General features: G+C 45.3%; 1 protein-coding gene across 2 annotated transcripts in view; it reads right to left on the bottom strand.

Annotated features, from left to right (window-relative positions):
* Nucleotides 1–20787, bottom strand: part of WDR17 (WD repeat domain 17) — a 790164-nt gene that overhangs the window by 7186 nt on the left and 762191 nt on the right. For both annotated transcript variants that reach the window (XM_086962451.1, XM_086962452.1), the window contains one exon: nucleotides 11729–11912. In XM_086962451.1, coding sequence (XP_086818577.1) covers nucleotides 11729–11912 — 184 coding nt within the window. The remainder of the gene's footprint in view (nucleotides 1–11728; nucleotides 11913–20787) is intronic.

Below are 20787 nucleotides of genomic sequence, written 5' to 3'. Positions count from 1 at the left end.
GTTACCAATGCAATGTTTCACCCTTGTGTTGGTCTGAAGTGTTTTGGTAAGTCTACCCACTGTGAGAGCCCCAGAATAGCAAGGGTATCTAGGTAATTTCTAGCTTTATTTGAAACGTTTAGAACTAAGATTTTTGGATGCTTCTACACAACAAAGAAGTTACTTACCTTTGCTGCCACACTCTTCTGGCCCATTCTGGAGCTACTATGATGACTTGAGTTAGATCATTTCTGATGTTCTTCATAACCAAAGGCAGGAGAGGCAGCAGTGGGAAGGTGTACAGAAGTCGCAAACTCCACTCTAGGTGTAATACAGCTCCAAGAGAAAACCTTCTTACGCACAAATGTGCTGACACTGAATGTTTTTGTCAGTAGTGAAAAGATTGAGTCAGGGTTCGTCCATTATTGGAAGATACCCTGCGCCAGCTCTGAGTGTAACTTCCACCCATGTGCCAGTAGGCCCGCCACCTCTGTAACTGGCAGAATCATCAGGGCATTTCCCTTCTCATGCACCCCTGATGAGAACTCTAAACATAATTGGTGACCATGTCCTCATTATGCATGGCAATAACTGCCCTGAAAACAACTGGTGTTAAGTGACAGTAGGCCTAGGCTCATTCAGCAAGACATTTGTTTCCTGGATGCCTCAGATCCTTTCGATTCTCTGGAGAGGAGATGAGTTAGGATTAACTCTGATGGTAAATGCCCAACCTACTTGACTCTCAGAAGATAGGGTGAAGTGTCAGGGAAACAGGATCACCTAGAGCAGACCTGTGGCATCAAGCTACCCGTATATTCACTGGTGGACAAGAGCAAAGCATAGCCCAAGTGCCTATCAGAATGTCAAACAGGGCTTTGTTGACCGGAAACAAGGTCTCAGACTAAGCCTGAGTATGTATCAAAACTTCTATGAGGATATTGGTCTTTACTTCTATAGTATGTAACTGTAAGTCTGCTGATTACAGCAAATGAAGTTGTCTCGTCTGTTCCATGGGTCTAAATACCAGGCTACATGTGACTGAGATGGTGCAGGGAATCATATTTCCAATTTATGTTTGGGGAGAGGTCTTATGTTAATTAAGCCCAGCTGGAAACTCATGTGCTTCGCTTTAATCTGATTTCCAACTGAGTGTGTAGTAGGTAACAAGTAGCTAATCTTAATATTGGAGGAAAAGGATATGGTCATGTAATTTTCTGTAAAAGTGTAACTCATATCTTTACTTTCAGTATTTAATTCCTGGAGCATTGTAGTCTGACCCGTTCTTGATCGGTTTGAAACAGTCAATGGGACTGGTTTTAGCCGTCGTCTGGGTTCAAATGGGTTTGCCTTTGGCACGCCCGCTGCGCGTGCCAACGCAGCAAGCTTGGTGAAATACTTTCCCAGCAGTCTGCGAACGCTCAGTGGGAGCGCAAGACCAAGGGACTAGAGTGCTAATTCTGCTTCCCCAGATACGGCATCCGCTGGCTAAGATGAAAACCTAGTCACTTAGTGGAGAGCGTTTAACTGTTGGATGTCAGACACCAAGCAATCTGCGCTGTACAGTACAGCACACCTGCTTCCTTAGACAAGTTTTGAGACGCCTGCCTCAAGGAGGTGTAATTTGTGGCTCAAATCCTACTGTACCTTTTTTAATAGATAGGGATTTGCGTAAAAACCATGAGTGATTGCATGGCAAGCAATGCAAAGGCACCATCCAGAATGCCGGCCCTTTACGCGAAGTAGTGCATACTACTACGTCGCCTTACTTTAGGGCAAATTTAATTGCAAAACAAGTTTAGAGATGGAAAGTAAATATCAAAACAACAGTTTGCATTGGTTTGCATCACTTCTGTGATGCAAACTGGTGCTAAGTACTAGTAAATCTGGGCTGAAGTTTCTGCTGAATGGAGGCCATACTGAATTTCTGATTCCTCCACAATTTGTTCAGAAAGTAAAGGTTGACACTAGTCAGGAGCTTGCCTCCTTTTTTTAATACAAAAAAGTGTTTGAAGTAGCACTCATTCCACTTCTTTTCTCAAATCTATAAAGCATCTCATCAACATAATTTTTTGGGGGAGAGCTGCTGTCAAAGGACTTGTCAATTGCTCCGACCTGGACATGGTTTGGAACACCAATGGGGCATATCCAGCAGTGATGATGCTAACCACCCCCAAACCTTTGCCCTAAGGCCCAATGCATTAACCATATTTACCACCCGATTCATTGGCACTGAATGATATGTGTTGGGAAAGAGCTTGGCTGATGAAGCCCGAACAACTAAGCTGTCTGGCAAAGTGTGAGAGGCTAGGAAGTCAGGAGTTCTATGCGGCTCGCTTCAGCTTTTTGACTGTTTGCCTATTGATTCCTGAAGCGAAATGAAACTTGTCCTGCAAAGTGGAATGACCTGTCCTAAGCAGAGTCTATAGGGTTCAACACAGTCTGTTTAAAAGACATCCGTTTGAAGTCTTGTCTAGCAGTGAGGACATTTGTAAATAGATACCATTTTGGTGCTGCGGGTCCTTAAGCAGCCCCATCTCAGAATGTGCTGGGGGGTGAGGGAGGACAGAATATCCGCTCTACCCATGTCTTCCTGTTTAGGCAGGTAGCTGTCTCGAAATGCCAGGACTTCTGAGCCTACCTCAGGTCTAGGGTAGGCAAGATCGTTCTAGTCTGAAAAAAAGATTAATTATAGGAGTGCGAGGGATTACAGACCTCACATTTGGCGCAGGAGTGGACTATACTAAGGTCAGATGGAAATAGCTCAAGGGGGATGCTGTACCCCTCAACACCAGGGGAGACTAATAGAAATGCTTCACCCTGCTCTGCCGGATCCCCAGAGAAAGGAGAGCTTTACTAATGAGACAGTTTCTCAAGAATTGGGGCCGACTTAGAGGATGTGGGCGCAGATCATTTGCCCCTCTTACTCATTCTGCGCTTACAGTCATGAGAAGAGAAGGGCGCATGTACTTTTTATGATATCAGTAATTGGTTTCGTCCTGGAAATCTGGATTTGGATTTCGAATTACATGACTCCGATGCAAAGTAATTAATACTGCATAGATGTCACAAGATGCTACATCGCGACTGGTACCCTGCAGCAGAGACAGCAAATGCGCATCCGTAGAGGACAGCTACGCTGGGCCTGCACCATGAGTAGGTCTTAAAGCTCAACGTCTATTGAGGAGATACTGAAATAAAAGAAATATTGAATGCAACAGGCTCCAAGTCCTAGGGTGTATGAGATGCAGAACAAAAACACCTACTTTTCACCTTTCATCTCTCGTTTGGTGCCTCACAGACCCAAAATTAATGCACCAACAGTGCCAGCAGGTGCCGGATACAGATCAATGCTATTAAAAATCAACACCCAGCCTGATCAATCGGAGAATCAGAGAATGTATATTCAATAGAAGAATTGCATCCTATGTAAACATTTAGGTTCAGATTCACAAAGCTACTGCCGCAAACTTTCATGAGGATTTTGCTGCTCGCCAGTGTCTGCTGCAGTTTCAAAATCGGTAGCATCTGGTTTTCTGATGGAATCTGCGGGGTAGAGAAGGGCTGAGCAGCCTTCAACGAGTGCCAAAGGCAGTGAACCGAGCTGCCCCTTCATGCAGAAGAACAGCCGCTGCTGCGTTATTCATAAGCCTCTCCGAGCCAGGTGTGCATGGTAATGGGGCATGCGGAAGTCAGCAGCATGTCTCCCATGGGCACAACACTGATATGGACTGCCAATATAGGGGCCTGAAACCGTAAATGATTAGATTTACTCCTCCACCTCCAATGTAAGGGTGGAAATGTAAATCCTGAATCCACCACTAGTATATTCAAGAAGTGTTAGAGCCTGTGGTCTACATTGGGCCGTGGCGGACCACTGCCCGTAATGTTCCTTCTCTGCTGCAGGCCTAAGCTAAATCCTATTTTCAGTAGGGGAACAGTGCTGATTTAACTGGGATACACATGTGCTCCGAGCTTGACTTGCTCACATGCCTCTTTGGTTTTGAGAGAGGCACTCTCCAGTGCTTCTTAATCTCACCAATTCTCCTTAAAATATTTAAATCCAATTATTTTGGAATTGATTTTAAAGCAAAACAGTAAAGGGGCAGAAGCCCCATTGGCTCCCCCAAAGTAAATGCATTATATGGCTAGGCGTGGGGGAGGCAGTCTCCAAGATGTCCAGATTTCGCTAATTGTAAAAATCACTGGTGGACCAAATCCATCAATCTGCCATGATCTAGCCCTGCTACCCAAACAGCTCCAACACCAACTTCTAAGGATCTTCAAAGGGGTAGTAACTTTTCAATTACTGTCGAAAGTTCATCTTGCCCTTTATGAACACTGACCATGTCCAGTTTCTGCCTGGTCTCCCCTTATGCCCCTACTTTCTTTGGGTGCTGGACTACGTCTCCTTTGGGTGTTGCATAGTTTGTGATGCGTAGTCACCTAGGCTTGTTCTTTTTGTGAAGTCTTCCTGCTTCGAGTGTAGCCATACTTAGGCCTTTCCATCTCTTTCTTGTTGCAAATACAGAAGTGTTTTGGGCTCTAAGAGCAACCGCATGGCTCTCTGTTAGCCTTTTCAGTGGAACATGAGGCGGGACCTGTATTGGGCAGAAGTCTCTGCGTTTTTTCAGGGTCACTGCAGACACATCATACAGCTTGATTTTAAGCCCACAGAAGATGATGTCCACTTTCATCCTCATTCATTATAAATTATTTCTCCTCAAAGAAGTGCACCTGTTTAAAAAATGTCAGTGGGGAATTCCTTGTGTTCTTTTGGTGAGTAGATCCTATGTGTTAAATCAAGCTTGATCTGGGATGCGTGTACGTGGTCTCTGACAACATGTAGAAGGTCACAGACAAATCCCTATATGTCCTCCTTACCTGCTCTTCTGGGAACCCTGTAATTTGAATGGCGCTTTTACAGGTCTTCTTGCTTGTTTGTATTTTGATGTTTTGTTCTTCTAAGGCAGTGACCTCTTCCATAGTTGCTGTTGTTACTAGGATCTTTCATCAGTTACTCGTTCAAGTTCATCCACTCTCCTTCAGTTCTGTGATCTTGACTCAATGGCATTTTGTCCTATTGTCCTGGTGGGGTCAGCTGTGTTAGACCTCCCAGCTTCTTTCCTCTTTCATAGCAGGACATAGGGACTGCATGTCGACGAGGAATGCTCCTTCCAGGTTATACCCTCTATTATGCAGACTCAAACTCTGGAGCTAGCTTGAGCATTTGGAGGGTAAGATGGAGGGTAAGGTCTTCTGTCGGCTTCGGATGGTAAGCGATAGCCAAGGGCCGCGTGGGACCTTGATGGGTTGCTAGTGTCTCCTTCCCACTAACTCTTTAAGGGCACTTCATTTGAAGAGCAGTCCCCATGGCCACCCTAGAACATTCCTCTCCAGAGCCACAGAGCAGATGCTGGTGCCATAGTTCTAGTCTGGTCCAAGGCTCCAGCAAGGACAAAGTAGATTGCCAATGTTTAGATGTCCCTGAAGCATATTACATTGGTTCGCCCTCTGCATTAGTTGGTGGAAAGGGGCAGGCCTGAAAGTCTTTGCTCCTCTTTTCATGAAAAACAAATCCCCTTCAGGCAACTCCCTGCACTCCTTCACCCACAATAAATGTCACTCGGTCAGTCCCATGGTCCAGGCCCTCTCTCTGTGTCGATTTTCAGTTGCCTATTAGCACTTTTGGTTCTACTGGCTCACTGGATCCCTTCACCATCTCAAAGTTGAAGGGCGATCTTCTGTGGGGTCCACCACACCCTGGTTTGTGCTTTAGGGAGGTCCAGGTTTGTGTTTTTTTTGTTTTCCGCTGATGGCCCAGGACCTAATCAGCGTGCGCATCTTGGTTGATCTCTCTGCCCAGGGCCTCTTGCGTGATCGATAGGCTCTCCTCAAAGTCCTCCACCCATGGCACTCTCCTCCTTGGCACTTGTTAGCATGGATGGCAGCCCCGATATTATATTAAAGGGAGCTGCCATCTCTGTGGCTTTCATCACTGGGGGGACTCCTTTCTGTCCACGCAGCAACCTCCAATCCCCTCAGGCTGCCCTCACTGTGTCTTCTCAGCCACCTTCTACACAGCCAACGGGATCCAAGATGGTGGCCGCTGCCTGGGTAGGAGCACTGCCATGGGCTGTGCAGTCATCCTTCTCTAGTCGGGGGCTCCAGTTTGGAACTAGGGCTTCCAGAACCAATACTTGCCTTTAGCGTTAGGGGGACTGCCTGGATCTTCGTAGCTGATTGGTGCAAATATTCAGTGCTGGGGTGCAATGTAGACTAAGAACATGGAATCTTACTTCATGCTCGGTAAGGCATAGGCCCTCCCACCTCTTTGCACTCTTCAATCAGTTTTTATGACAAGAACAGTCACATTTGAAAACAGTAGGCAGCCCTAATATTGTGGGTACTGCAAATATCCTTACAAAGACAGATGATATTGCTAACTATTTAAGACCTGATCCAGTAATCCTCTAGTTGTGGGAGCAGCAAAAAAATCTAGCATTTCTAAACATTTCATGGGGGTGAAGGGTTCCCTTAATATAGTAGAGATATACATTAAGCCTTGACATATGGGACCTTAAGCTACTAGCTGGTTTTGGTATTTGGTGTCAGGAGCCGATTTTTTAAAAATATAAATAAAATTATTTTTTCCAATTTGTTTTTAATTTCACAACCCTACCATGTGGTCTGAACCCTGGATATTTTTTTAAAAAAATGAAATAGGCTAATGAACCTAACTCATTTGGTTAAGGAATTTCTCAAAGTGTTTGTCACAAACAAAAAGTGAGAGGACAAACCCTGTGAGACGAGTGGCATCTACAGTTAACTACTAACTGGCTTCATCAGAACAAGTGCTACAATGAGTACGTCAGATGAAATGATCTCTTGTGTGACAACCATCACGCCTACCTGAAACAACATCCAGAAGATTATCAGGTAACATTAGTCGATACTGAAGTCAAGCTCTCTTAACATCCCTAGTCCAAGGTTCACATACAAACAAACACAGAACCTGAAAGACCTTCTAGTCCACACCAGACCCCAAGGACACAACAACTTACCCTCTGGGGTCTACCACCAGTAATGGGACACTACCCATGTGGAATGTGCACCGTGTGACTATTCACTGCAGCCACTGAGGAGATCCACCTAGATGAATCAGACACTTGGATACAAAAAGGACACACCAACTGTAATACCAGAAACTGTATATATTTAAGCACAGGGACAACAAGACCAATAAAGTCCAGAATAATGGAACATTACAGCAATGTGTGCTGCACTACCAAGATGTCTGTACACCTTTTCATTGTCAACCAAACCCCAGATTACATCAGGAGACTGTCTTGGAAGCTAATGATCAATGGGAACATGGTAGTTGTTCAACAGAGAATAACACTGGGTATTTCATTTGAAAACCCACATGTGTGGATTGAACAATGCCATTCCGTAGCATGAATGTAATAGATGATGCTGTGAATCAAATTACCCAGGATAACCTATGATCACGAAACCCCTTGGACACGACAGTCCCATCCAATAATATAGGTAAGTACCACAACATTACCCAATTCATATCTTTCTCACAGAGGTATTCTAGTTAATACCAAACCTGGAGGAGTCTATATGAATCCAACATGGGCAAACACCACAACACGAGCTAATTGGTGTCTTCCCCACAGAGCCACTTTTATGAAGACCAGCACTCTCCTCCTGAGAGGTACCCCAAAGGTATTCACTCATTAACTCTTATTCCATCTTTATTAACTAACTTGTGAGCCATTACACTAATACAAATATCTTTCCAAGAGGGCCGCCATTCATCTCACAAATTCCTGGCCAACACACTGGGTGGTCTTCTGTGTGCTCTTCCAAAACATCTCTCAGAAGAGCCCAGGGGGAGGGAACAAGGAATCCAAAATAGCCATGTTAATGATGTATGTGGCTCTCCCAAAACACACCAAAGAACAATTCGCCTGTCACACATACGGCTGGATCGGCCCATCTCTCGATGTTGTAACAACCCCTTTTACATATTTTTATTCCCACGCATCACAGTAATTTCTACTGAGCCATGATGGCTGCACGGATTTGTCAATCCAGTGATCCATCACTCCGGGTACTCGTCCGAGGTGTCCAACCATGCCCAACTCTTTTTCTCTCTAGGAACAGCTACCATCCACTTGTATACAGATTCTGAATTCTAGTCTGACCCTTCAAACAAAAAGTGCAAACTAGATAGTTCTTCTTCCGTGGGAAACTCTCAAATTCCTAGCCCAAATCCAGAAGTGGTTGTTGTCTTTTATCTGGAAAGACCTAGCACCAAGAGCCTCTAAAACAACGATGCTCCATGGCACACTCAAGGAGGGAATGTGTCTTCCTAATATTAGGGTTTACATTCAGGCAGCCCAGATCCGACCTGTCCTTAATTGGAATTACAATTGCAATGGTAAGGGATGGGTCATGGTACAGCAAAGCTTCTCTCTGATTCCGATGTACTATGGTTGACAGACAACAGATACCATTGTGCAGGTCTCATCAATACTCTTGAAGTATTGACACAGGATCACAAGGAGCTCTACGCCATTCCCTCACCCAATGGCCCTGATCATTTATAACCCACATTTTATGCCTGGCATTACCGACCAGAGCTTCAAACACTGGAGAAATGGTGACTCTCCACTTCTATGAGACCTTTTCTTTAAATGGGCCCAAAAGACCTGAGAGGTAATATGAGAGGAATTAGGGTTGGATCAAGGGAATGATTTTAGACTTACACAACTCTTACATTGGGTAGGTTCCCGTGGTATGGTCGGCATGGCTGGAAGCCAGAACTTTAAAAATGTTTTATAACAAACAGATCCAGAAAGGAATATTATGGCTCAAGCGACACATCTCTTTACACTCTAAATTTAAGCCTAGGTATGCCTCTCAATGAGAGGAATACTTAGGGGTAGAGATACTAGGGGATACCTGGGGCAAGATTCAGCATAGAATGAGTTCCCCAGCTACATGGTGGCTTCACTGAAACTACTAATGTTTGACATCAACCATCTCATATTAATAAACACGTACAGACTCCACTGAATCCAGTGATGATTTATTAACACATGTACCCAGAGAGCACCCTGAAAATCCACTAACTACTAGTGTGCTGACTGACTGGTCCTAGCCAGCCTGTCACCACAGAGGAGTTTCTGACCCGCATGAGTGAGGGCCTTAGCTCTCAGGAAGTCAGGAATAAAGCCCACAAATGCTTCCTCCCACAGGATGACCTGCAAATTAGCACTCCAAGGCAGGGAAGTTCAAATAGCCCACCGCCTTAGGTATGCAAATCTGGCTCCCCTCACAAGAGAGGATGCCAAACTACCTTGTCCAGGGCCCATTTGGTGCTTCGACAAGCAGGAACATTAGTTGTCACAGAGGTGTGTTCACCTTCAGGTTAGTTCTACCCCTAAGGTGGGCTAGCGGAAGTGATTACAAAAATCAGAAGTCTGCCATATTTGTGACTCTGGGATAGGGTTATGCCCACTTCCCACAGGAAGTGGTCCTATAGGGGTTGTAGTAACCCCAGGGGTAAGTAGCTCCTTGGCTACTACCCTACACTCAGCTAACTCCCCTAAATATAGTATTTAGAGGAGCGCCTGGCACCAGGTAATCAGATCCTGCTGACCTGAAAGAAGTAGGACTGAAGAGCCGCAAAAAGCAGGAACTGTGAAGGAGCAACTGACTAGGCACCAAGCCTGCCAGCCTCTGCGCTGTTCCCCATGATTGCACCAAAGTCCACTCACCCTGTAAGCTGCTGCGCCTTCAAAAGCCTGGGAGGATGACCAGCCCTTCTGCCAAGACTCAAGAACTCCAGTGGGGCTGCAGAGCTGCTTTCCTGCATGCTCCATGCACCGATGAAAGAACTGTGAGGACTACGGACCTTGTAAACCCGACACCGGCCAGTACCACTGCACCTGTTGCTCCAAGAACAACTGGGAGTGGGCCAACGGTGCCAGTGTGGAGTTCCAGCCCTCCAGAGAAGAAGATCACCTAGGGTTTTCCAGAATTGGACTCCCTAACGCCACCTGCAGCCTCTTTGTGCAGCCCCTACTGACAACGAGTAACTAGGCTGTGAAAAACCTGGCGCCTCAAGACACCTCTGCACCTGGAGCACCTAGCCCGAGTGGAAATGGACTGAAGGTGTCCCCATGTCCCAGAGCATTGTGAGACCTGAGCCCCCCTGTTGGTTCGGCCTGACTGTTTTCCAAGTCCATCCTGCAGCTTCTTCTCGACCGGACAGGACCCCATAGGATAATATTGGGCACCCAGCAATGAAAAGCATTTCTGCACCCAGCCGCCCCAGTGTCGCCTGAGGTGACCTGTTTGTGCTGGCTTGGACCTTGCCCCATTCTTAAGTTAAATCCAGGAGATTGGTCTTGTAAGTCACATTGAAGTGCCCAAATGCAGTCCATGCTGTCCTCATAGGATAAACACTGGACACCCGACGCTGAAAAGCAACTCTGCACCCTGCTGTCCCAGTGGCACCCGAGCTGACCTGTTGGTGCTGCCTTGGACCTTGCCCCATATTTGTATGCAGTGTATGCCTTTCCTCCATAAGATAACATTACCGCTTCAGAAATTGTTTTGATTTTTCAAACCAGTAAAAATTAATAACTCCAAACGTACTTACCTGATTTTGAACTTGGTGCCAAAAGTTATATAAAGATAAGAGTTATTTTTATGAATTTGTGTGGATCTCCTTATTGAGTCGTGTGCATCATTTATTGACTGTGTGTGTTAATTGCAGATGTCTAATACTCCTCTCTGATAAGCCTAAAGCTGCTCGAGGACACTTCCCCCTGGAAGAGCACCTTGGAATTGCTAGAGCAAGCCCCTGGCCACTCATAATTGATACCTGGACTCTTTACACAGTATGCCTCTTTTTGGTATGCTATACAAAGCGGCATCTTCCTACAACTATTATGTGAAATTACGTCTTTCTCTTCCAGTTCATCAGAGGTTGAGGACTAGTAAATGATACCCTACCCTTCTTATGATCAACAATCTGTGTATTACAATGCATTCAAATATCAACCTCACTTAGATTTTTGTATGCTATGTAACCCCAACAAAGTGATTAGATTTGCAGTGCTTGTCCCTGTATCAGTGATGAAAAGTTATAAAGTGTTTAATAGAACATGATAAAATTGACATATTCCTAATTCGTACATTCAGTTTGCTTATAAGTCCCTGGAATATCATACTAAATGTACCTAGTACCTGTAAATTAAATGCTACTAGAAGGTTGCGGCATTCATTGTGCCCCCCACACCCACTAAAGTAGCACTATGCAACATGTTCACCCAGACCTGCCCCTGCAGCCTGGGTATGGAGTTGGAAACTGCCATTTCAACCTGACAAAATAAACCTTTTGCCAGGCCCAAAGCTTCCTTTGTAATACCTGTAAGTCACCCCTAATGTAGGATCACACAGGTAAACTTACACTTGTTTAAGTTTACTATTGTTTTTTTTAACTTTTTACGATCTACGAGTTACTAGTAAGTTTACGATTGCGGAGACTGTACAGTTGGGTCGGAGAACTCTACATATAAAAAGGTAGGCCAGACCTATTGGTCTATTTTATTTCATACATTAGGAAGTGCTTAATTTACAGATGGACATCTAAAAGACATTCCCTGAAACACATTTTCTATGAAAGGGGAAATTACCAACAAATAAAGAGGAAACTGTGAATATTCACCTGTATCCTTAATCCTGTCAAACATGAAATGTGAACGTCGGAATGGCTTGGAAGGTTTGATCCTGTCACGTAATCATGTCCAATCATCCCTTTAAGAGGCTCTTCTTTTATCTGACTTAACAAAGTTGCATACACCTTTCGCTGCAATTCTGATGGAGGGGTGTACGGCAGGTCTTCGGTAGATCTGTTTTCGAGAAAAGTGATTAAAATGATTTAGGTTTGTGTTAAAATGTAGTTAGTGCAAGATGCTCCACAAAAAACACTTGATCTTAGACTTTTTGTGGTATACTTTTTCCGCCCCTACCAAGGTGCTCGGCTGTGCCATTCAATCTCTATTTGTTTTCTTTTTCAATTGTTCTGTCTTTTAGCTATCGCCTGCTTTAATTTCTTTTATCATAATCAAAACTGCATCCTTGGAACAATTCTAAACTATACAAAGGAGTTCAAGTTCAGCACATTTATTGATTTGACATTAGATGAAGACATTGTGATATTCCCAGGACTTAATTTCCGTACAACTGACCTCGGTCTCTGTCCTACATGGCTGTTTCATAAAGGGGAAGGATAAAACTCAGAAATGTCCTGCCGTAGAAATACGTGAACCTTTGTGACAAGCTCAGTTAGAGTATAGTTCTGATTTTAAATATATTCTTAAGGTATTCCTGGCATGCTCTTCGAAATATATGATATTCATATTTTACCGGTGTGCACATGAGTAAAAGTTATGCTTGTATGCCGATAAAAAATTCTGCACACGGAAGTCAAATGCAAAAGTGTGTTTTTTTGTTTCTAGACCAGGGACTTTTTTTTACAGATGTGCAGTTCCCTTCAAAAATACCCTATAAAATGTGTTCCCACTGCATTGCCATCTTGGATGCCCACTTACCATTACAATTGACTTGACCAGATTTTACAAAAATTTCCAGGGTAGAAACTTACCATTAAGCAGTTATATATCAATATCCACAAATTTACTAGATTGAGGGTATTAAACTATTTTTACAATTAGGACCGCTCTGGAATGCGCTCAAACATTCCCCACCCATACATGTGCAAAAGTGGAACCTCCAACATAATGGGGGCATTTCTACATTCACAAATCGTCTCTGTGAGGGTAAAATTCCAGCAATACTGAATTTGTAAATCATATATTTATGTCTACATCTAACCTGTACTTAACATCATGAAGGTACATTCTCGCCCCCTCCCCCCCCCCCACAAAGTATCATTCTGAACCGCGACAGCTCACATTGAGGGATAACTTGCTGACTCAATTATAAGATCCACTTTCTGTTCAGTGCACTTTTAGACCTGTTTCCCTTTTGTACGTTTTGCCAGGTATTACCTGGTGAAGTGTGCAAATAGAAAAGTTGTGGGTGTGAATAATTACTGCAATTCTCAGGATACCAGGATTGGGCCTGATTCGGGTATTGATCCAGTGCTCAGAATGATAGCCATATGGTTTTAACAGGCGAAAAATAGTTAAGATATTCCTATCTTCTCTGTCACTTCATACCTCCTAGATCTTAAAACGAGAACATTTTAACATTTTGTGAAACATTTGATGCCAAAAGGTTGGGTAAAAGTCACAAAATGAGCTAACGGGTAAAGAAATGTCATGCATTCTTGTTGCGTTGCTCATTCCCTTTTCGGTTGGTTACATTCTCATGACCTTCTTGCCTTCGTTACAGCTTCCTCAGCCGCACACGTGTTAAAAAAATTAAAGTCCCATGGGGACCCAGATCGTATTGTAACTGCAAAGACTGGCAGTAGTGGTGGTTGGTGACATGACCAGAGCTTTGCACTTCGTTCAACGTTTAGCATTAGAAGTAATAACATGACTGCATAAAGGATTAGGGCACGGAGGTACGAACACCTATGGGTTGGTCAATGCAAATAATAAAGGAATGATTTACCTATCTAAAAGATACAGATATCAGTATCTCATGCCTGTTCAGTGAGTTATGAATGGTGAGAGACAACAGTTCGAGGGCCAGAAGAAAGAGCACAACCTTGATGTTTGCCTCAACTTATTGTGACTGGCCGTAACAAACACCTTCCATAATTGATTTGTTAAGTTGGAGCATTGTACAGCCAACATACCTCGAGGTGATATCTTAGCCAAGGCAAGCTAAGGCAAAGTGGGAGGTTCGAGGCTGCTGCCCGCTCCAACTGGGACCAGACTGCCTGCAACCACCGTAACCTTTCTCAGCATTTATTTTCTTACTTTTTCCCTGCTGTGCCACTGTTATTGTGCCTATCTATCTCTTGCTCTAAGTCCACCACTGTTTTAATTTTCTCATGCCTGCCTGTTCCTTTCTCCTTTTGCCTTTGCTGCTCCTGCGGCCCCTCCCCCCTGGAATTCCCCTGGGAATTCCCGCCCAAAATACCCCTGCTCCCGCCTCCCAGCCTCTCCTCCCTCTCACATCCCCTACTTAATGGAGGCCGCTCGCAGCGGGCTCGCCACCGGCACACCGAAGGCTCGCCAAAGGCAAGCCCGGCTGCACCTGTCCGTGACCCAACCTGTGGCCAGAGCCAGGAATCCTGGACCTCCCTCTACCCATCGCTATGACACCACCCTCCTCACACACAAACCCTGGAAGTCTTAGAGAATGCCAACAGGCATCGCCGAACACGACCCACGGCCAGTTCTCCTGCCTCCACTGCCACTAGACACTTGCCGCCACCCCGGGCTCCAACACCGCCGACGCCAGCACCGGCGACACCCTAAAATGCATCCTCCTCAACGTACACTCTGTACAAAAACATGCCATGGAAATCTGGAACCTGCTCTATTCTCTCTCGCCCGACATCACCTTCTTCACAGAGACCTGGACCAACGCATCCTTCACCCCGACATCAGCACCGCCATCCCACACGAATTCAAGATCCAGTAAAAATACTGCCCCAACCACCCAGGAGGGGGCCTCACCATTGCCCACAAGAGTACCCTCCACCCCACCACCTCCAGTAAAACCTCCCCCTCCACCGAACCCTGCACTTCCAGATCCAGACCACCCCCAAAGCCACACTCAAAGGAACCCTCATCTTCAGACCCCCGGCCCCTGAACACCCTTCGCCACCACCATCACCGACTTCATCGCACCCCACGCCATCGTCTCAACAAACTACATACTCTTTGGAGACCTGAACTTCCACCTGGACAACCCCAGCGACCCCAACTCCACTATCCTTCGTGACAACCTCGCCAGCATCGAACTTAAACAACTCGTCAACACACCGACCCACAGAGCAGGACACACCCTCGACCTCATCTTCTCGGCAAGAAACAGCGTCTAATTCAGCCACACAATGCAGCTGGCATGGACCGACCACCACTGCGTACACTTCGCCATCAACAAACTCAAGCCACCCAAAGCAGCCCCACGCCCCCCACCCCCACGGAGGAACTGGAGCAAGGATACCGACGAGCAACTTAACTCCACCCTGACCCGAGACAACCACACCTGGGCACCTGACGCAAACGACGCAGCCAGAGAACTCCACACCTGGATCTCCGACTGCGCAGACAAGTTCGCCTTGCTGCCAATGCCCCAGGAAAGCCGCCTGGTTCACAATTGCTCTCCAAGAAGCCAGACGCACATGCAGACGCCTGGAGGAGAACTGGAGAAACACCAAGACAACCCCAAACCACACCACCTATAAGGACGCCATGATGGACTACCACAACCAGATCAGAGCCACCAAGAGGAACTTCATCCACAACAAAATTCTGGCCACCACCACCAACTCCAAGGAACTTTTCAGTGTCATTCAAGAATTCACCAACCCACGCAGTGAAGCCACAGACATTGCCATCACACCCAAACTACAATGCACCATCAACACCACCTTCAAAACAGGTACCTTCCCAGATGACTGGAAGCGCGCAGAAGTCAGACCTCTGCTCAAGAAGCCCACAGCTGACCCCACCGACTTCAAGAACTATCGGCCCTTCTCGCTCCTCCCCTTTGCATCCAAAGTTGGAGAGAAAACAGTCAACATTAAATTGACACAATTCATTGAAGAGAACGTCATCCTCAAACCATCCCAATCTGGATTCCGAAGCCTCCACAGCACAGAGACTGCACTACTCGCCGCAACAGACGACATCCGCACCCTCCTTGACCAAGACCACTCCTCAGCCCTCATCCTACTCGACATTATTAGCGGCCTTCGTCACTGTCACCCAATGCACACCAGTCGTCAGACTACATGATGCAGACCTACAAGGAACAGCCCTGGACTGGATACGATCATTCCTCACCAGAAGAAGCCAAAGGATCAGACTTCAACCCTTCCTCTCTGACCCTGCAAAAATCACATGCAGAGTCCTACAGGGTTCATCCCTGAGCCCCACCCTCTTCAACATCTACTTGGCCCCCCTCGCAGCCATTGTCCGACAACATAGCCTCAGCATCTTATCCTATGCCAAAGCTAACCCAGCTCAGCCTCTCCCTCACCAAAGACCCCACCACTGCCAAACTCAACTTCCAGAAAGAAATGCAAGACGTCGCAGTCTGGATGACCAACAGCTGCGTGAAGCTCAATGCTGAGAAGACAGATGTCCTCAGTACCACCACTTCTGCATGGGATTGCACCTCGTCGCTGACCGCCCTCGGAAGCCCACCTACCCCCTCAGACCATGCCAAGAACCTCGGCATCGTACTCGACTCATCACTCACAATGAACCGACAGGTCAATGCCGTCTCCTCCAGCTGCTTCAACACCCTCCGCATCCTCCACAAGACCTTCAAGTGGATCCCCCTTGAGTCAAGGAAAACAGTCACCCACGCACTCATCACCAGCAAACTGGGCTATGGAAACACACTCTACGCCGGCATCAACAAGTCCCTACTCTGCAAACTCCAGACAATACAGAAAACCCCTGCCAGACTCATCCTCGGCATCCCGACACGAACACATCAGTCAACACCTACAAAGTCTTCACTGGCTCCCCCGTGGAGAAAAGAGTCACTTTCAAAATCCTCATTCACACCTACAAATGCCTTTGGGACACCTTTTAACAGTGACACAACATTCAACAAATAATGAATAATAACAAACTAATAAACACAATACTATACTCATGAGGCAAAACACAAATAAAATTATGAAGAATTCTAGTACAATTTATTATACAATGCAAGGTTAAAATACAATAATTCAACATTAAATAAAACAATGGGGAAGAGCAAATTAGAAAGAAGAAAACATAGATTCCTATTAGTAAAAAGGAAGTATGGAAGGAAAATTAAATTCAGCGAGTAAACCGTCAGAATTATTTTCTAAACATTATAGTACACAATCCTCCTTTTATCATGCGACGCGTTTCGGTGGATCAAATGGTCAGACCACCTTCATCAGGTTAAACCATAGTTTTTCCCCTTATAGTTTCTTCAAACTTCTAAGCCACAACAGCTTTTCATAAGCGTTTTCAATGTAAAAAGACACCTTTTCTCGTCAGGTGAGTTAAAAAACTTCACAGACTCGACAATCTTTGTATATATTTGTAACGATGTATTTACAGTAGTAAGGTGAGAAGGCCTTAGATGATGCTGTAAACAGCAGCCGATGCACCGAACGAATAGACGGTAAACATCTCTGAGTGTTAAAACACTCCAAGGACACACGGTACGCAGCCCACAACGTCCTAGATGCAGGACGAGGCGCAGGAAATTGCTGCCGTATAGTAGTGGCTCCAAATCACAGTATCACCGGATACCACCCACTAGGCGGCAAAACAAGTTAAAAACACCGGCGTTCTCTGGTCCCGTCACCTTCACCGTAAGGTGAAGAAAACGCTTATGAAAACATGTTGTGGCTTAGAAGTTTTAAGAAACTATAAGGGGAAGAAACTATGGTTTAACCTGATGAATGTGGTCTGACCATTTGATCCACCGAAACGCGTCGCATGATAAAAGGAGGATTGTGTACTATAATGTTTAGAAAATAATTCTGACGGTTTACTCGCTGAATTTAATTTTCCTTCCATACTTCCTTTTTACTAATAGAAATCTATGTTTCCTTCTTTTTAATTTGCTCTTCACCATTGTTTTATTTAATGTTGAATTATTGTATTTTAACCTTGCATTGTATAATAAATTGTACTAGAATTCTTCATAATTTTATTTGTGTTTTGCCTCATGAGTATAGTATTGTGTTTATTAGTTTGTTATTATTCATTATTTGTTGAATGTTGTGTCACTGTTAAAAGGTGTCCCAAAGGGATTTTCTGCCTGACATAATAGTCAACCTGGTACCCTGTCCCTTTGGCTGTGGGGTCCCTCTCTCTTTTATTAGAGCACCTACAAATGCCTACACAACAACGGACCCAAATACCTCAATAACAGAATCAACTTCCATGTACCCAAAAGAAACTTCTGATCTCACAAACTCGCACTGGCCGAAAACCCACTCATCCACAGAGCCAGAGCAGGCAGAATATCCTTCTCTCACACTGCAAGACCAGGAACGAGCTACCGGCAGACAACAGACGTGCCCACCCCCTGAACACCTTCAGGAAGACCCTCAAGACCTGGCTCTTCGGCTAAATAGATCTGCTGCCCCCCCCCCCCCCCTCAGCACCTTGAGACCCTTATGGGTGAGTAGCTTGCTTACAATTCCCCGATTAATTGAGAGTGTGGAGATAGTACACCCCCTCAACTCTAACACAGGACAAACAAGCAGTAATAACACAAAGTGATGCCCTCTCCCAGCAGAATGTGGTGAGCAGCTCCTGAATCTCTCATGTATCACATATACTTATTGGCCTTGGGCTGATGGGGGCCCCCTAAAGGGCTATGGCCCCCTGAAGGGTTGGGGGGGGGGGGGTGTCTATTCCAGAGGGGCTGCAGGGGCATGCGAAACACCCCTGCAAACAAGAGGGTCAGGCCATTTCGTGTAATGCACCTTCATGCATAAAGTGGAGTGGTTTTAAAATCTTTTTAAGTGTGGTCAAATGTAATGGATAGCATATTAAACATTCAAATCTAAATATTTCGTATAAAAGGTTTTTGCATGTTTACTTATAAATGAGTCATTTAATTATATTTAATTATAAGAGTATTTAAGTATGTTACAGATTCAAACAAGGGTATTTGAATATACTGCAAAATACTTTCCTGTATTGTTGGGTTACAGCAAAAATACATAACTATGGAGAGTTGAAAAACAAGCCTGCGTGGTTTTCGAACCACATTTCCCTAGCCTGTATGGTGCTAAACGAGCTGTGCACCACTTATTTTCTCTTCCCATGTCTGTGGAACACTGTATCGGTAACCCGCATATGCCCATTATGAAGGAACTATAGCAGTGAAAATCTGTACAGTTGTCCTGTTACTTTAACAGGAAACGAAAAAGTATAGTGTTCCCAATTTAAAACACATTTTACAGGCTGATAAGTCGACATCTGTTTTCAAACGAGAAATGCAAGTACACCGAATAGGTTGGAACCTATGACAGCGCTGCTTAAACAGCGTGAGGTCCCCCTTTTAAACGTGTATTGTGACAATTGAATTTATAATTGCTGTACATTGCACCGTAGCACTTTAGCACATTTGTGAGCCTATTTGCACTGTTCCTACCTGACACCCCACCGCCTAGAATTCCGCCGCCATCTTAGGTGTGGTGGGAGTGCAGGACGCGCTCTAGCACTGTCAGGGACACGAGGCTACAAAGGCAGGACTCGGCGAAGGCGCTTCATTACTTAGAAGTGAGTGGAGCGGCTAGCGCTATTTCTGAAACGCTGTGTGACAATTGATTTTAATAATTTATCCCAAATTGTAACTGCGTGTAGCCCCCCTCTATTTTTAACCTGTGTATGACAATTGATTTTAAGAATTGTTTCGACCTTGCACATTGCCCTATTAAACAGCGTGAAGTCCCCCTTTTAAAAGGTGTATTGTGACAATTGAATTTATAATTGCTGTACATTGCACCATAGCACTTTAGCACATTTGTGAGCCTATTTGCACCTTTCCTACCTGACACCCCACCGCCTAGAATTCCGCCGCCATCTTAGGTGTGGTGGGAGTGCAGGACGCGCTCTAGCACTGTCAGGGACACAAGGCTACAAAGCCCTATGTTCTACCAGAAGCGCAGCGGACGGGCGCAGAGGGCGCGCCGGAAGCGCGCCGAAGGCGCGCCTAAGGCAAGCCCGTCTACGCCCTTCCGCGCCGGGCCCGCGCTTAGCGCTGGAAACGCTGTCCGTTTTCAGGGGCCCCGCTACTCCTAAGTCGAGCTGTGTGGCCTGAACCAGCGTCTATGTGATCATCCGGTGAGAGCCAATTTTGAGAATAATTGTGTTACTCCCAGATGCCCCTCTTGCGGATTCCTAATCCCTAATAACCTCCCTAATATCCCACCCAATTAGCCGGTGCTTCCTCGAGATAGAAATGAAGGTACTGCATTAAACAACAATCATCAGACTACCATTCAGAGCAATTATCAAAAGCTTGTGCCCGGCAGAAGCAGTAATCTGAAATGTATCCTGCTGAACACTAGATCCATGCCTAAACACAAGCATGAGATTGAAGCTTTGATAACTGATCATGGGGCCGATCTCCTGTTCCTCACAGAGACAAGGGCAAATGATGCCTATGGACCTGACTGGAATATGGCCACCCAAGAAGGCTATTCTGTGGAATTTGTAAACAGAACCAAAAATGTGGGCGGGGGAATAGCAATAATTTACAAATCGCACTTTAAACTGCATGCCTGTCCCCAGCAGGAATTAGAGGCGGAGGCCATGACCTTCAAAATTAAAGAGAATAACTGCCTGATTCTTGAAGGACTGCTCATGTACCGCCCCCCTGGTCCGAGAGGCCCTTTTATTAAAGCACTACACACCTTTTTAGAAACTACCACAGACTCAGTCACCTATACTATCTTGGGTGACATTAATTTCCATCTTGAGGCGAATAACGATCTGGACTCAGTCACTTTACTGGATAATTTCATTTGTTTCGGAATGAAGCAGGTAGTTGATAGACCCACGCATTCAGCGGGGCATATCCTCGATGGGATCTTCACCAATAATAACCATATTAAGATGATCT

This window comes from Lissotriton vulgaris, chromosome 3_1 (assembly GCF_964263255.1).
Source record: "Lissotriton vulgaris chromosome 3_1, aLisVul1.2, whole genome shotgun sequence".
NCBI lineage: Eukaryota > Metazoa > Chordata > Amphibia > Caudata > Salamandridae > Lissotriton > Lissotriton vulgaris.
This window is presented reverse-complemented; position numbering and strand designations above follow the sequence as displayed.